The 17,121-nt window shown below is 38.7% G+C and overlaps 1 protein-coding gene across 2 annotated transcripts; it reads left to right on the forward strand.

Annotated features, from left to right (window-relative positions):
* Positions 1-2,698: 2,698 nt before the first annotated feature.
* On the forward strand, positions 2,699-16,149 carry lgsn.L (lengsin, lens protein with glutamine synthetase domain L homeolog). Of its 2 annotated transcripts, none has more exons than XM_018263505.2 (4): positions 2,699-3,808; positions 10,631-11,441; positions 13,586-13,776; positions 15,093-16,149. In XM_018263505.2, the coding sequence occupies exons 2-4, from the start codon at positions 10,694-10,696 to the stop codon at positions 16,071-16,073; spliced, it is 1,920 nt and encodes a 639-aa protein (XP_018118994.1). In that variant the 5' UTR covers positions 2,699-3,808; positions 10,631-10,693; the 3' UTR covers positions 16,074-16,149. The 2 variants fall into 2 exon arrangements, with proteins under 2 accessions (XP_018118994.1, XP_041419091.1); XM_041563157.1 differs by lacking the exon at positions 2,699-3,808 and adding an exon at positions 8,385-9,059.
* Positions 16,150-17,121: the final 972 nt, after the last annotated feature.

The following is a 17,121-nucleotide window of genomic DNA, read 5'->3' on the forward strand; positions in this document are numbered from 1 at the left end:
CTGAAGCGAAAAAGATGGCGCTCGTGAATTCCACTGGACAGAATCTGCACCGAGGGGTAAGTAAAGACTTAGGGGCAATCGTGAATTCCACTGGACAGAATCTGCACCGAGAGGGTAAGTAAACACTATGGGGCATTTGCCCAGGGTAGCAGCTAGGCTGGGAGTGAGGGGGTCTATGTAGGGTATGGGGGTAGGGTTTTTTAAACTTGAGGGTTTGCTTCTTCTTTAACCACACCCATTATGCTCATGGCCATGCTCCTGCTCTGCCCAGTGCTGCCTATTCGCAAGTGTTTATTTGAATGCTTTTCAATGGTGGGGTTATTGTAAATTTGGGTGCAAATCACAAGGAGCAGGAGACTGGGCTGTTACTCAAAAATCCATGTGAGGTGAGATGCAACCTTTTAAATAAGTTATGAAATGAATAGCATCTCAAACAAAGTTAACAAGGTTATATAATTAAAGGCACTAAGGGGGCAATTTATCAACATTTAATTTTGAGTTTATACTCAAATTTAAAGCTACAAATTTGAGCTAGGGTTCTAATTTTCAGATTTAGGGGCATATTTATTAATAGTCGAATTGAAAATTTTAATTTTCGAATTTATTTTATGGTCAAAACTGTCAAATTCGACTAGGGAGTTATTAAAATTAAAAAGTTTTTTAAAAAATTAGATTTTTAAGAATTCAAATTCGACTATACACCCCCTAAAACCTGCCGAATTGCTGTTTAAGTCAATGGAAGAGGTCCAGGGATCAATTTGGAGCTGTTTGCATCCTTCCTGACATTAAAGTTTTTTTCAGAGAAAAAACCCGAATCAAGTTTAATCGAATTCTATTTGAATTTTCAGGTCATTTCAATTCATCCGAGTTTTAAAAATTTGATGTCGAAGCCAATAGGAGTTGTCCTAGGCACAGTTTAAGCATTTTTTGTTAAAGGGATCCTGTCATCGGAAAACATGTTTTTTTCAAAACACATCAGTTAATAGTGCTGCTCCAGCAGAATTCTGCACTGAAATCCATTTCTCAAAAGAGCAAACAGATTTTTTTATATTCAATTTTGAAATCTGACATGGGGCTAGACATAATGTAAGTTTCCCAGCTGCCCCAACTCATGTGACTTGTGCTCTGATAAACTTCAATCACTCTTTACTGCTGTACTGCAAGTTGGAGTGATATCACCCCCCTCCCTTTCCCCCCCCCAGCAGCCAAACAAAAGAACAATGGGAAGGTAACCAGATAACCGCTCCCTAACACAAGATAACAGCTCCCTAACACAAGATAACAGCTGCCTGGTAGATCTAAGAACAACACTAAATAGTAAAAACCCATGTCCCACTGAGACACATTCAGTTACATTGAGAAGGAAAAACAGCAGCCTGCCAGAAAGCATTTCTCTCCTAAAGTGCAGGCACAAGTCACATGACTTGGGGCAGCTGGGAAATTGACAATATGTCTAGCCCCATGTCAGATTTCAAAATTGAATATAAAAAAAATCTGTTTGCTCTTTTGAGAAATGGATTCAGTGCAGAATTCTGCTGGAGCAGCACTATTAACTGATGCGTTTTGAAAAATTTTTTTTTCCATGACAGTATCCCTTTAAATATAACCAAATAAGTAACGCTTGAACCATCTGTACACTGTGCACTGTCCCTCTTCTGTAAAGTTCTGTAAAGGGAAAATGGCAATTAGTCTAGGTACCCTTTTAAGGCTTACTCTGCTGTCATAGCAGTTAATCTTTGTTTTCCATCAGCAGAATGTATTACAAAAGAACAGTTACACAACACTGACAGAAGGGGTCCAGGTTAGTAATTTTTCTACAAATTACACAGCCTTTTCCTATCCTTCAAACCGAAGGCGTATTATGACAATAATACTACCAATAGTTTTTCCAGTCACTGTCAAAGACAGACTTGACAATGCTACGAATGGCTTCAAATCCAGTGTTTTTTTTGGAGAGACCAATTTTGACAATGCAAACTGAACTTGGGATAATTAAATAAACAACCAGTTACCTTCAGCAGAAAACTGCATTGGATCCAGAGATATCGAGGCAGATTTCCTAAGGGACGAAGTGACTAATGCTAGAGCAAATTCGTCAGCGCGACATAATTTCGGAAACGTCGCCAATTCCCTAACGGGCGCAGGCGTCACTTCTCTAGCGAAGGAGATAGACGTTAGCGTTGCTTCGCACTTTAACGCCAGGCAAAGTTTCGCTCTGGCGAATGGACGTAACTCCACAAATTCACTAAGATGCGAATTTTACTGAACGTTACCTCATTCGCCAGACTTGCTTTCGCCAGCTCAGACTAGGCGAAGTGCAATAGAGTGCATGGGACTTCCTCAATTTTTATGGCAATATTTTTCAAAGTCCCAAAAAACGCTGGTGTCTTTTCCTTTTTTCTGAGTGATAGACTGCAAAGGTCCGTAATTTTTTTTCTATGTAACCAGGTTCCCCCCTCCATTTTCTAACATATGGAACATTAACTATAGAGTGGGCTCATGTGTAGGGCATTATAACAACTCTATTTTATTTATTAAGGTTCCCTGAACTTGTGTAATGTAATGTATTTGCTGCAACAAATATGTCCATGTAACTTTATCATTTCCCGCCATATGCAAATTAGGCAACGTTAGTGCATCTTTGCTTTGACTGCCAACGTAACGCTAGCGAAAATTCAGCAGCTTCCGGCGCCCTGGATGCAACTTCGCACTTTAGTGAATCGGCGTAGTCGGAACGAATTTACGCCTGGCGAAGTGTTGCGATGGCTGCAAAGCCGTCTCTGGAGAATTTTTGCCGCATAGGGAAATTGCCCCATAGTCTTCTGAAATCTCCCCTAAATTCCATTTGATCATGCGCATATTGTGATTGACGCCCTTACTGACCTATAGACTGGCAAATTATAGCCCTTATTTAGCAACCACTAGGAATTTTATTTACAGTAGTCTAGCTACCGAAAACTTTTTATATTTGAGGGAGGAATGCAGGTCCAGAAGGCTGGGGACCTTTGTTTGAGTTTGTGTTACTTAAATGGTTCACTTAGCAACTTTCACATTTACATGATATTAAAATGCATTTAGTAAATATCACTTTCATACAATTTTTTTACATTACGTACATCAGCATGTCTGACAAAATTCAGTTATACATTGTAAACTAGCTAAGAAAAAAACAGCTTTAGTGTAAATTGCGTGTTGGTTGCAGCCATTGTTGGTTTGCTGGTGCACCCCTGTGAAAGAGATGCATCACTTTAGTGATTTATAACAGTATAATATTTGCAGAGGATTTGGCAGAATAGAACTAAGAGGTTTACCAGTGCTTCAGCAGTTGTATAACCACCTAACCCACCCCACATGGGCACAGTGCTGACACAGTACTGATTTTTTCACAACATCTGTGTTTGCATCTCATGGTCAGTATCTAAGCACTCAAAACATACAGTATAATTCCTGCTGCTCTGTAGATTCCTGGAGTTAAGAAGCAATGAGTTAGCGTTGGATAACAGTTTTTTCTTTAGTTTACAAGTTCCTGTTATGGCAGGGCCAAGATTATTGTAAATGGTTACTTGGCCAATAAGGTTGGTCTCTAGAAATTAAGAGATTTTCTGCACTCCTAGAGTCAAGACTTGATGCAGGTTTAAACATGTAACCATCATTTTGAATATTTGACACTTGATCTGCTCTGCAAACTGTTTCATTACAAGTGAAATGTGTCACACAATATTGTTAGTTAGTCCACAGGTGCTTTTTGATCATCCACCTGTTGCTGTCAACCCAAAAGAAGCACCCCTGACTCAGAATTGTTCTACAGGTGAGTAAATAAAATGAGACTTTTTTTTAGGCAATGTTTTATTTGTTTTTATGAATAAAAACATTAACAACAATAAACAATTGACATCTAAATGTGTGTCACTGAAATTAATTTAACATTGTTTCAGAATCTTAGCAGCACATCTTATGCATTTACTATGTGATTTCTTGGTTGAGTGCCAGGACCCGATTCCCAGCAGGGACTCCACACCTTATCAAATTTGCGGGTGGTACCTCTGGCTTCGTATGTGAGCTTAATCAAAGGTATGACAGAATCAACTAAGTTGATCCAGGAATCTCTTGTGCAGGGGGGTGGCGTACATTTTTCTCTGGCGTAGAATAGTAGGGTCTGGAATCTCAGCCTTCCATGTGTGGTAGGCACTAGGTGTTCAACTACACCCAGTAGACAGACAATTGGAGATAGCACCTGTGGGAAGTCAAGGGTGGTTGCAAGGGAGGCCATTACCTGAGACCAGTATGTTCTTATTACTGGGCAGGCCGAGATCATGTGTATAAAATTGGCCATTGGGGTTCTACACCTAGGACAGGTATCATCATCTCTTTTACCCATAGCCTTAAAGGGATACTGTCATGGGAAAAACATTTTTTTTCAAAATGAATCAGTTAATAGAGCTGCTTCAGCAGAATTCTGCACTGAAATCCATTTCTCAAAAGAGAAAACAGATTTTTCTTATATTCAATTTTGAAATCTGACATGGGGCTAGACATTTTTTCAATTTCCCAGCTGCCCCTGGTCATGTGACTTGTGCCTGCACTTTAGGACAGAAATGCTTTCTGGCAGGCTGCTGTTCCTTCTCAATGTAACTGAATGTGTCTCAGTGAGACATGGGTTTTTACTATTGAGAGCTGTTCTTAGATCTATCAGGCAGCTGTTATCTTGTGTTAGGGAGCTGTTATCTGGTTACCTTCCCATTGTTCTTTTGTTTGGCTGCTGGGGGGGGGGAAAGGGAGGGGGATGATATCACTCCAACTTGCAGTACAGCAGTAAAGAGTGATTGAAGTTTATCAGAGCACAAGTCACATGACTGGGGGCAGCTGGGAAATGGACAATGTCTAGCCCCATGTCAGATTTCAAAATTGAATATAAAAAAATCTGTTTGCTCTTTTGAGAAATGGATTTCAGTGCAGAATTCTGCTGGAGCAGCACTATTAACTGAATCATTTTGAAAAAATGTTTTTTTCCCATGACAATATCCCTTTAAGTATTTGTAAAGTTGATTGAAAACTTTATACTGAGTCTGTCTCTCACTGATATTATGCTATTATACATAGTTTCTGTGGCCTCATCCCAGTTTTCTTGGGTGAGCTCTGGGATCTGTTCCTGCCATTTAGTTTGTGCTGTATGAAATGCAGGGCAACACTGGCTAATAGGTTTTGGTAAAGTCTGGACACCAGCTTTGTAGGTTGTTCTATTGAGAGGGTGTCCTCTATTGCCAGTGTAGTCACGGCTGGAGAGAGTGTACCAAACTGAGCCTTAAATACGTGACAGATTTGAAAGTATCTAAACAGCGGGAGACTCTCTGGGGCACATTTAGCTTTGAGCAAAGGATATGAGATGAATGCATTGTTCTGCAGGAGGTCACCCAAGTATTTGATTCCCTTTTGTGGCCAATACAGGAAATCATCTAAGTTTCGGAAGTGTGGGAGATTGGCATTACCCCACAACGGCAGGATGGGGTTCAGATGGTTAGGTCCTTTTTTGAGTGTTTTCAATCCTTGACACCAGGCCATGTGGGGTGTAGTAATGGTAGATGGAATGTTGCCTAGATCTGAGAGCTTCTTTAGGCATTCTAAGGATCCTACTATGTTGGCTTGCAGCACCATATTGGGATTATATTGATCAGGGTGGTACCACCAGTGCAGACAGTATATATGTGCTGCCAGGTAATATAGTTAAAAGTTGGGTAAGGATAGGCCTCCTTACTCTTTATCAGCCGTCAGTTTCTCCCAGGCAATTCACGGCACTTTGCGATTCCATATAAAGGGAAGAATCAGGTTGATTTGTTTAAAAGTAGACCTGGGGATATAGGTTGGGGCATTGTGCAAATGGTATAACAATTTGGGGAGATACACCATCATAATGAGATTGATTCTTCCCCACAATTTGAGGGGAAGATTGGCCCAAATGTGGAGATTGGATTCTTGCTTTGAAATGATAGGGCTAAGATTATTCTGTACGAACTGAGAAGGGTTCGCTTGTATGTTGATCCCAAGGTATTTGAACTCCTGAACCCGCTTTAGCGGGGGATGGGGGGGGCTGGTTATTGATGGGAAATAACAAGGATTTCTTCAGGTTTATCTTTAGGCCCAAGAAAAATTCGAATTGTTCTACTATATTAAAGAGTGTGGGTAGAGAATTTTGAGTGTCTGCTAGGTTTATTAACAAATCATGCGAACAGAAAGTGTGATAGCGGGCAACCCTGGCGGGGTGCAACATCTTAGATGGAATGGGGTAGATATCAATCCATTAACTCTGACCCTTGCAGTTGGCTGATGAGATCACATTTGCAACCATTTGATAAATTGTTCCCATAGGTTGAACCAGCACAGAGTCTCCCAGCTCCCAGAGATAGGGCCATTCAATTGAATGAAAGGCTTTGGCAGAGTCTGGTGAGGCCACTACTCTGGTTCCCACCTGGTCTTGCTGTATTTCTATACTGGTATGCAGTCTCCGGAGATTAATATTTGTGGATCTGCCTGGCACGAATCCAGATTGGTCTGGATGAATCAGATCAATTTTTGCGAGTATTTTGGCGTCAGTGTTTATGAGGGAGATTGGCCGGTATGAGCTGCACTGATCTTGATCTTTGCCCGGTTTTGGAACCACTACAATGAGAGCTTTACTGAACGAGGGACGGGAGGGACCCTGCTCCAAAGGAAGTTTAGAGAGTGGTAGTATTCCAATTATCTGGAAAACCATCTATCCCTGGCGTTTCGTTGGATGGGAGCAAAGCTATGGTGGTCTTAACCTTTTCCATAGTTAAAGGTTGATTTTGTGCGGCTTTGCCAGCTGGATATAGAGCCAGGATGAGAATACTGTCCAGAAATGGGCAGTGTGTGTTATTAGAGTGGCCGGTACTGCGGTAGTGGGGTTCTGTGTTTTTGCAAAATATGCTAACATACGCCCGTTCTTGTCTCCCATTTCAAAGTATCTCTGTGATTGGTATAAAAGAGCTTTCTTTGTTAGGATGGTATTATGTTGTTCCAAGGCACTGCATTTCTCTAGTAATAGTGTGTATGACTTTGGTGTTGGGTTAGAGGGATGATCATTTTCTGCCTGCAGGGCTTCTGCTTGTTCTACCATTTCCGGGCTTGGTGGCAGGCTAGTAGTATTGCTCCGGCTAGGATGCCTTACTGCCTTAGATGCGACCCATAGGATTGCTTGAGAGGCTGACCCTGTGTAAGTTTCCCAGTAATTGGCATATCCCTCAGAATTGGCTGTTTGTACTAAGTCATTGGCCAACCAGAGGGGACACAATCTCCACAACCTTGAAGTTGTTGGGATTGACCAACGTAGACAGAGTGGGGAGTGGTCAGAAAGGATTCATGGGAGGAACTGCACTTTGTCAATGAGGGGGAGGACGTCTGTAGTTACAAAGGCCAAGTCAATCCTTGAGAAAGTCTGGTGTGTGGTCGAGTGACAGGAGTACTCTCTCAATTCTGGGTGCTTTCATCTCCAATCTACCAATTGGAGTGCTTTCGCCCATTGAGCTAGTTTTGTGGTGCTTGTGTCTTGTGATTTAAGGCGTTCTATTTGGGGGTCCATTGTGGAGTTAAAGTTCCCTATTATACACACTGGGGCAGCTGGTAAAGTTGCTAATTTGTTCCAGAGTAAGGTGGGAGCATCTAGATGTTAATAATTGTAATAGGTTTGTTGTATAGGGTGCAGTTTAGTATTATATATCGACCATAGTGGTCAGTCATAACCTGTGCTAATGTGAATATCGTGTTTTTCTTGATCAATATTGATACCCCTCGTGCATGTGTGGAGAATGTGGAGTGATAAGACCACCCGACCCAAGGTCGTTTGAGGGAAAGAACCTTTTGCCCTGTTAGGTGCGTTTCCTGTAATAGGAGAATAGAGGGCTCATGTTTCTTAATATAGTTATGCATAAGACTGCATTTAAATTTGAAGTTGAGACCCCTAATATTCCATGAAATAATGTTACAGACTGACATAATATTGGGAGCAATCATGTATGTGCAGTATGGGTCTTAGTACCTGTATATTAGGTGTATTGTGACCCTGCCTGGCTATTGACGATTCTGAACTCTTGTATCCTGACCCTTGCCTGAATTCCGACTACCTCTTCTGCTTAATCCCTCTGATTGATCTCCTGGTTTTGACCTTTGCCTGCCTGACTATGTTATTCTCTGCCTGCCTCAACCCGGCCTGATCTGACTACTCTATTGCCTAACGCCTTGTACCACGACCTTCTGCCCAAAGACTTTGCCTTAGAGTTGTGCCCCTCTGCCTGTCTAGAACCCCTCGCCTTGCACCTCTCGTTATAAGACCTGGCGGCATCTGAGTAGCTGAGGGCTCCTCCCGAGGCCAAAGGCGGATGCTACAGGCAGAAGCACGAGCCGAGACCAGGGTGCTTGGCTTTGGTTCTAGATTTAGGGAGCCAACTGATACACAAGGACTGATAGGAACCCTACACTTGACAGGTCTACTCATTGGTCTAGTATGTAATTGCTATACATCCTAACCTGCCTTTATCTGTAATATAGTTAAATAATAGCACAGTGGGCAGTTTTTCTCATAATTTTTCCTTTGGAAAAGATGCTAAAGCACAAAACTAGGAATTGTCAGTGAGAAAAATGATAAAAATAAAACTCCTATTCTGGTAAATTTAACTTGTTATCAAGCTAACAGAGAGAAAATGTGACTAGCAGCAGATTCTCTTTCCAGAAGGCATTCTGTGTCCAAAATGTCCTTTCATAAATGAAGCACAAATCAGCTTTTTTGCCTTCCTTTGTTTAACATTCACAATTAACTAGCAAAGCATCACTCGACTGTTCCACTTTTATTACAGTATACTCATGTGCAAATCACATCAATGTATTTACAGCACTAGAAAATACTGTCCTTCCAAATGTCACATCTTTCATTATTGTAAAATGACCTATAAATGTTGTGTATCGTTTATTTCATTTTGACCTGCAATTTTGCTCCTCATGGTGACCTAAACTGGCATTTACTTGTAATGGCTAATGAAATTAATGCTGTGGTAAGATTTATCCTACTTTATTTATCTGTGTAGTTGATATTAAACAAATCATACACACTTTCATGAGTAATACATTATAAATTTAGTTGTCATTTTAGCTGTTCCTTCATCATAAAAATAGTACGCAAACAAAAATGATTAGGTTTACAGGGAATATATATATATGTGCATGTATATGTACTCCCAGTGTGCACCTGTCTACATCGGATATATATATATGTGTGTATATATATATATATATATATATATATATATATATATATATATATATATATATATATATATATATATATATATATATATATACTGTATATATATATCCGATGTAGACAGGTGCACACTGGGAGCCTTTAAAAGTTAAAAACGTATTTTATTTATTAATACGTTTTAAAATTTTTTAACTTTTAAAGGCTCCCAGTGTGCAGCTGTCTACATCAAACTTTTTAATCATTTCAGATTGTTTTGTTAGATGACCTGTTCTGAGGCAGGTGTCCCAGGAAATATAGTTTTTTTTGCCCTAACCATAACTTAGCTTAATTACATTTTAAAACCGTACCCCTTTTCCTTCTCTACGCTTTATTCTCTTTTTTGTCTCTGCACTATTCATTTTTCTCAGTCCCTTTCTCTTTTCATTCTGCTCTGTTTCTCTTTCCTGTTTTATCTTTCTTGTTTTATGGATTGTTCCCATTAATCATCCTGGGCACCTACTGTGAATGTGATCGATCTCTGTCATATCAGGGAGCCATGCTACTAGTTTTGATAGTTTGTATATGCAGTCACGTTTCCTAGTGTGACTCTCTGATATACCAGTATAATTTTTTGTAGATTGCACCATGCAATGCAGCCTTCTGGGTGGCAGCTGGACAGCCCTGTTGTAGATGACTGTAGATCCTAGATCTAGTCCTGATTAAAGATGACTCTTCGTTTATTCTGAGGGAGGGCTAATACACCTTTAGAAAGATGTACACCCTTTTACATGTGCATTTGTTTTGGAAGCAACTGGTTGACCTGCTGCTGATAATTGCTATATTTTACAATTTTTGTATTATTGAACATTGCATCAGTTTACTTCTTACGTGAGTCAAATAGAGAAATGTGACCTATGGGTATTTTTTGCTGAAAGAGGCTTAGAGTAAAGCTGGCCACAGACAAAATTTCCAAAACACAGATTCTGACCTATTTTGGGCACACAAATCGCCAATATATGATCGTTTATTTGAGCTTACAAAAGGTTAACATGGTGGGTCCTTGGAGACCTGTTGGAAGATGACCACCTCCATAGTCTGCAATCCTTCCCCAAATGGAATATTCTGAATTGGATATTAAGTGAAGAGGTAATCATTATGGCCCCAATCACGGGCCATTAGGCTGTCAGTTTGGTTGAGTGGCATTCAAAATTGTCTTATATGTGACCAGCATTACTGTCATGCTTTCTTAATTAACAGGGTTAAATATGCACTTCTCAGTTTTAAGTAATTTTATGTTAAATGTTACATTTGGCTGCTAAACCAAACCCTAACTAATTAAGGGAATATATTAATGTTATATATGACTGGTTTTGGTGAATTCAGGACCTCTATGAAACAGATTTTTGTGAAGTTGATGGAAGTATAATATCAAGAATAAGAAGAAAGATGGGTGTTAAAGTAACTGGCAAGTATATACCTCCACTGGAATGGGAGAAGAACAATACCTCATCTTCTACAAGATACTTGAGTTGGTCACCTTTAGATAAAGATTGTACTGACACAGACAACAACAAAGATGCACATATTGAAAAAGTCAGTAATAGGTCTGCTGAACCACTCCTCAAGGATTCAAGAGAAGCTACTGACTACCCAAATTACAGAGAAGAAGAAACTTTTAAAACAGAAGAAAAACATATCATGGACAAGCAGCAGGTGGAATCTCTACAAGCCAATACTAGCCAGATATGTCTGGCAAAAATAAAAGATGCAAAAGGGACAAGTAAATATAATTTTGGGAAAATAAATGATAAATTAATTCTGTTTGGGCCAGCAATACCCAAGGAAACATTGAAAGAAATAAAAAGTATCTCCATGGAAAGACCATCAATAACTAATAAATGTAATATTAAATACAGACCAGTTGCAACAGAAATAAAACTGGCTAAATATTATGACACCAGGACTGAGAAGGCAGGTTTAACATTTGAAACATTCAGGCCCACTGTGCAAAAAAGCAGCCAAAGTCTGTCCATTAAAAATCCTGAGAAAAAATCACTTTGTGAGTCTGATTATAGTTCAAGTGAATCAACAGAGCCAGTGAAGAGATCATTAAATGAAAACCAGTCTCAAATACAGGAAAAATCAAGCACTGCTGCTGGAAAGCATTTGGACCACACATCCCCTGATATCTATGGTAAGGAAATAACATTTTATAAAAGTCTGAAATGCTGAAAATATCTATCAACTTAATGCTAGTTTTAGCACTTATTTAGCAGTATTTATAGCAAGTTTATTACTTAAATGGGAACTATTGAGAAAAGGAAAATGTAATATAAGCTTGATCATACTGAAATAAGAAACTTTCTAAATACAATTAATTAAAAATTCTGTATTGTTTCTGAAATAATCAAGTTTATCTTCACTATCCCTCCCTCAGCATCTGTTTCTTTTCATTCTGTCTTCTTGCAGCAGTTGGGTGTCAGATAATCATTGACAGTTAGATCCAGTAGGGGGGCTCCGTTTGCCTAGAAGATGTATTAAAGCTCACTCTACTCTAAAATCACAGACATCATATCTCTCTACATGCCAGATTTGTGCAAAAGGCAGTTATTTTGTTAGAATTTGTTTGTACTGGAATCAGTTATTTGAGTGAGCTCTAATACATCTGCTAGGAAAAGGAAGCCCCCCTATAAGATATATTGGACTATATATAAATTTAACTGTCAATGAATATCTGACACCCAACTCCTGCAAGAAGACAGAATACAGATGCCGAGAGAGGAATAGTGAACATAAACTTGATTATTTAGAAACAATGCAGAATTTTTAACTGATTGTATTTATTTCAGGATGAAGCTTATATTAAATTTTCATGCTAGTTCCCCTTTTAACTCATTTTAAAATGCACCTTTCATTATCTATTCCCATTATATCAAAGTAGGTGCAAACTTACTCTTTAGATTGAAAAAGTACCATGTGATATAATTAATTTTAAAACATAAAGTTGTCAGGTGTTGTCAACACTCTAAGGGGTTGTTTACCTTTAAGTTTTAGCACGATGTAGAGAGTGTTATTCTGAGACAATTTGCAATTGATTTTAATTTGTTATTATTTGTGGGTTTTGATTTATTTTATCAGCAGCTCTCCAGTCTGCAATTTGAACAATCTAGTTGCTAGGGTACAAATTACCCTGTTGACCATGCATTGAGTCGAATAAGAGATTCAAATATGAAAGGGAGAGAGCCAGAATAGAAAGAGAAGCAATAACAAGTTGCAATAACAATATGGTTGTAGCCTTACAGAGCATTTGGTTTTTAGATGGGGTCAGTGGAAAGAGCCAGAAGAAAAAGGCAAATAATCTAAAAAAACTGAAAAAATAATAATAAGGACCAACTGAAAAGTTTCTTAGAACTGGCCATTCTATAACTTACTAAAAGTTAACTTAAAGGTGAACGACCCCTTTAACAGGAATCTGTTTTCCATATCTTGCATTAGTTGCCTCCTCCCGCTAGTGTGTCACTAAAATGTCTGCTTCAAGCAACATGCTAAAATGTAGACCTCTTTTCTGCCCAGTGCTTAATAATGTGTGGCTTCTGCATATCTCCTCATGTTGTTATGTAACATTTCTTGTCTTTTATTTTTCTATTCAGCTGCACTTCCTTTTCTGCAGACACAACATACATTGGCAGGTGTGATTGATGAACCAACTGATATCCACTGAATTAAGATATTGGTTGGGAGCATCTAAGTACATGTACTTTACCTTACAGAATACATTTCGGCACAAGATATCACTAGAATATTCTGTCCCAATATGAATGTAGTTCAAGTGTAAGACAAAAATAGACAATTGGTGTTGGGGGCCCAAAGAAACTTAAAAATGTGATTCACTGGTTGCAAAGGAGGTGGGGCTTGTGGACAAGTGGGCAGGGTTTGGTAGATGCTGGGTGAGGTTTTACATAATGGAGCATAACTGGGTTGGGTCAGGGGCATGGTCTTCGGGCACAGGCCATTTTTTTATTGGGCCAATTGTACTTGTTGGCAGCACTCTACTCCCAGGGGCTCGGGTAGCCAATAGGTTAATAATAAATCGCTCTTGGGAATGGGGTTTGATAGTAGTATAGGGTGAAGTATACAAGTTGGTTTTGGTGGCACTGTTCAGATCAATACAATTGCTTTTCAGTTCCCCTTTGATCAAATTACTCCAAATAAATACATCACTTGCATCTCTAATTTTGTCACCTGGGGTAGGAATGCATAGGTATTATGTGAATGTTGTAAATAAATATAGTTTTTGTTTAATAATGTTTTAATAAACAAAGAAAATGTATGTTTCAGGTCACAGGTCTATTGGAAGTAAAGACCTGCATTGTGGCAAAATTGGAATTCCAGAACCTCTTTATATTAATTCCCATATTGAAGTGATTAAACAGCAGATTGCTCAAGAAGACATACATTTTATACGATTTGAAGCACCAGACCTTCATGGGTTTCCTAGATCTAAAACAATTCCTGAACGCTATTTCCATGTAAGTTACAGTAAGTTTTTAACAAGGGTGAATCTAAACAAAATGAGAAAATCACTTGCTCCTATGTAACGTTCACCCACTGATTTTCGGTACCTATTATAGACAGGGTTTCAAAAAGTTCCATTTGAGACACCATGGGGGTTATTTAGTCTGAATTTATCTCAATATTTTCTGCTACAAACGCCGGTCAAATCCGCTCAGGTTTTCTACGCTTACTTATTATTGCGTATTCCCAAAAATTTGCTTTGCGTGAAAAAATAGGATTTTCACTATTTTTTGGATTTTCTATCCGATTTTCACAATTTTTTCGGAATTTTCACCTGAAAACTCAGAAAACGTGGGTCTTCTCCCACTGATCTATAAACAACCTCAACAGGTCTGAGATGCCGGATTTTCCGATTCGAACTTTTCCATCCTCTGGGTTTAATAAATTCTGAAAAAATGAGTGATTTTTTAAAAGTCAGATTTTACAAAAAAAAAATTTTTTTGGGGGATTTTTGCATTCGGAGTTTAGTAAATAACCCCCCATGTGTAGTCGAAATCAAGTTTTATATATAATTATGTTCAATCCTAAGGCTTGTGCAATCAGTTTATTTGATTACTGTGATATGCAATCTAACATTCAACAATGTGAATTCATTAAAATGTCATGCATTATTTTTTAATTTTATCTGGAAATATAAATTGTACATTTTTTTATATGATTCTGAGGAACTTTTGCAGCCTGCTTTACAATGTTTTGCCCCACAACCACAAGTGCGCAAAGGGGATCATAGGTCTATTTCTGCTCATTGGTGCAAAAGCACTTGCATTCTAAGTCTGGCTGCATACACCACCTAGCACCAGATTTCCTAGATGCAGAGTGTAATGCCAGCAAGTGAAAGGCAGCCCTGGTTGGGGGATGTAGAACCATACGGGCCAACCCTTGTTCTCTCTCTCTACTTGCCAACCTACATTCTCTCATGAATCCAGTGCTGCCAAACACAGACAACATCATGGCAGCTTGGCAGTGAGCCTAGAGCAAAAAATGGCAAATTACATGCCTTTATTTGTATTGTGCACCCTGCTTTGCATTAATTAAATGAGCCCCAGTATTCGACACAAATTATTCCACTGTGATCCCCCCCATTTTTGAGTGCATAGACCCTGAGGGGGGTCAACCTTAACTATAATAATTATCAACCTCTACTGATAATTATTATGTATGGCATATTTATACCCAGCCTGTGCTCTGTTGAGTATATAATTATGCCAATGTGTTTGGAAAAATGTAAAATTGTAACATATTTTACTCTTATTTCTTTATTTTTGCATAGGAGAAAGCAGTCAGTGGTATTCACATGCCAAGAAGTTATCTAGAATCCAATATGAATCCAAAAGAGCCCGAAATAGACCATAAAAGGGCAACATACTTTAACTGTGATATTGTCTTGAAACCAGAGCTATCAACCTTCAGAGTTCTACCATGGGCAGAAAAAACTGGAAATGTTATTTGTGATGCATATACCATTATGGGAGACTTACTGTTAACTTCACCAAGATATCTAGCAAAACACTTACTCACACAACTCCAAGAAAGTGGGTTTTCTCTCCATGCTTCTTTCACTTATGAATTTAGTATTTTTGGAGTTGCAGAAACTGTAGATTCTAAGCAAGTTGTATTCCCTGCTGCAACATTAGTGACTGACAATGACCAGTCAATAATCCAAGAACTTTTTGATAGAATGTATTATATAGGTGTAGACATTGAAAGCTTTTGTTCATCCAGTACACCTGGGCAAATGGAGGTTTCTTTCCAGCCCGAGTATGGCCTGGCTACTGCTGATAATGCTTTTACCTTCAGAAATGGTTTAAAAGAGGTAGCTAAGAATTATGGGTACATTGCTAGTTTTTATAATGATGTAAGTGGTATTTTTAATTCTGGGGTTTTCTCACACAGCTTGTGGGATTCAAGTGGAACGAAAAACTTGTTTAATGATGGAAACCGAGTTCAGAAACTCACAGACATTGGCAAAAATTGGCTTTCTGGTTTACTTTTGCATTCAGCAGCTCTCAGTTGTTTAGTGTCCCCTGGTGAAAGCTGTCGCATGCATTTCGCAAAAGGTGCAAAGGATTTACAGCAAAGTATAGAAGTTACTTATGGATTTAATGATACCAGCTGTTCATACAATGTCAAATGTCATTGTTCTAATGGCACCTACATAGAGAACAAGCTATGCTCAGCCTCAGCAAATCCTTATCTAGTGCTCAGAGAGAAACAAATTTCTAGAGTATTTCATCTAGATCATAACATGTAAACATTCAAATTAAAAGTACTTATAAACACCAAGGAGCAGATTTATCAAGGGTCGAAGTGAATTAGAGAGAATTTTCAAAGTAAAAAAATTCGAAATTCGAAGTAATTTTTTGGATACTTCGACCATCGAATAGGATACTACGACTTCGATTCGATTCGAAGTGCTATGTTAGCCTATGGGGACCTTCTACAACCATTTTCTAAGTCTTCACACATCAAAGTTAAATCTTTCGATCGTACGCTAAAATCGTTCGATCAAACGATTTCACTTTGATCGTTCGATGGCCAAATTCGGTGAAAAATACTTCTACTTCAATATTCGAAGTCAAAGTATTTTAATTAGAGGGTCAAATTTCGAAGTATTTTACACTTGGAAATTTGACCCTTGATAAATTTGCCCCCAAATGTAATGCTCACATACGCTGCAAATTAATATTAGTATAACAGTGTAATCGGATTTAATAGATTAAAAAAAAACCTTTAATTCATAACAGGCTTACAGATACTGTATATGAAAACGTTGTTTAATCTGCCATTTAGCCATAGTTCCACTGATATATAGAGAATCAATTAACAGTTCACCCAAAGTCTTGCTCTAATGGACCTATAATATGGGCTTCCAGGTGTATCAAGTACAGAAAATAGGTATTCAAACAATATATGTCTCTAACTTGCCATCAGGCAAATCTTTTAGCAGTTTGGACACCACAGCGTCATACTGAAGCTCAGTGCTGTCCAACTTTTGTGGAACCAAGGGCCGGAATATTTCTGGCCTACGTGGTGGAAGGCCAATAATGGAAGCCAGTGTTGACACATTTATGGTAAATATCTGATCACTGATCAATCATATGTGGAAAATTTGTCATATTAAAACATATCCTTAAATCCATACGCCTCCTCCACTGTGGATAGCACAGCAACACCCAGCACATAATTAAACACCTTAAGGGGCCCCTAACAACCATTTCCAAATGCTAAGAAACCCCTACCAGGCTCATGTCCCACAAGTCGCTTAGGGCAGGCAGAGTATGGCACACATAGGGAAGGCA

The sequence above is a fragment of the Xenopus laevis genome, chromosome 5L (genome assembly GCF_017654675.1).
Source record: "Xenopus laevis strain J_2021 chromosome 5L, Xenopus_laevis_v10.1, whole genome shotgun sequence".
NCBI classification, from domain to species: Eukaryota; Metazoa; Chordata; class Amphibia; order Anura; family Pipidae; genus Xenopus; species Xenopus laevis.

Excerpts from the sequence above, each read along its gene's own strand:
- lgsn.L (XM_041563157.1), top strand. The coding sequence starts at position 8,961 with ATGTTGTGTATCGTTTATTTCATTTTGACCTGCAATTTTGCTCCTCAT. Across the intron at positions 9,060-10,630 it reads CTAATGAAATTAATGCTGTG|GACCTCTATGAAACAGATTT; the intron begins GTAAGATTTATC and ends TGGTGAATTCAG. Across the intron at positions 13,777-15,092 it reads TTCCTGAACGCTATTTCCAT|GAGAAAGCAGTCAGTGGTAT; the intron begins GTAAGTTACAGT and ends ATTTTTGCATAG.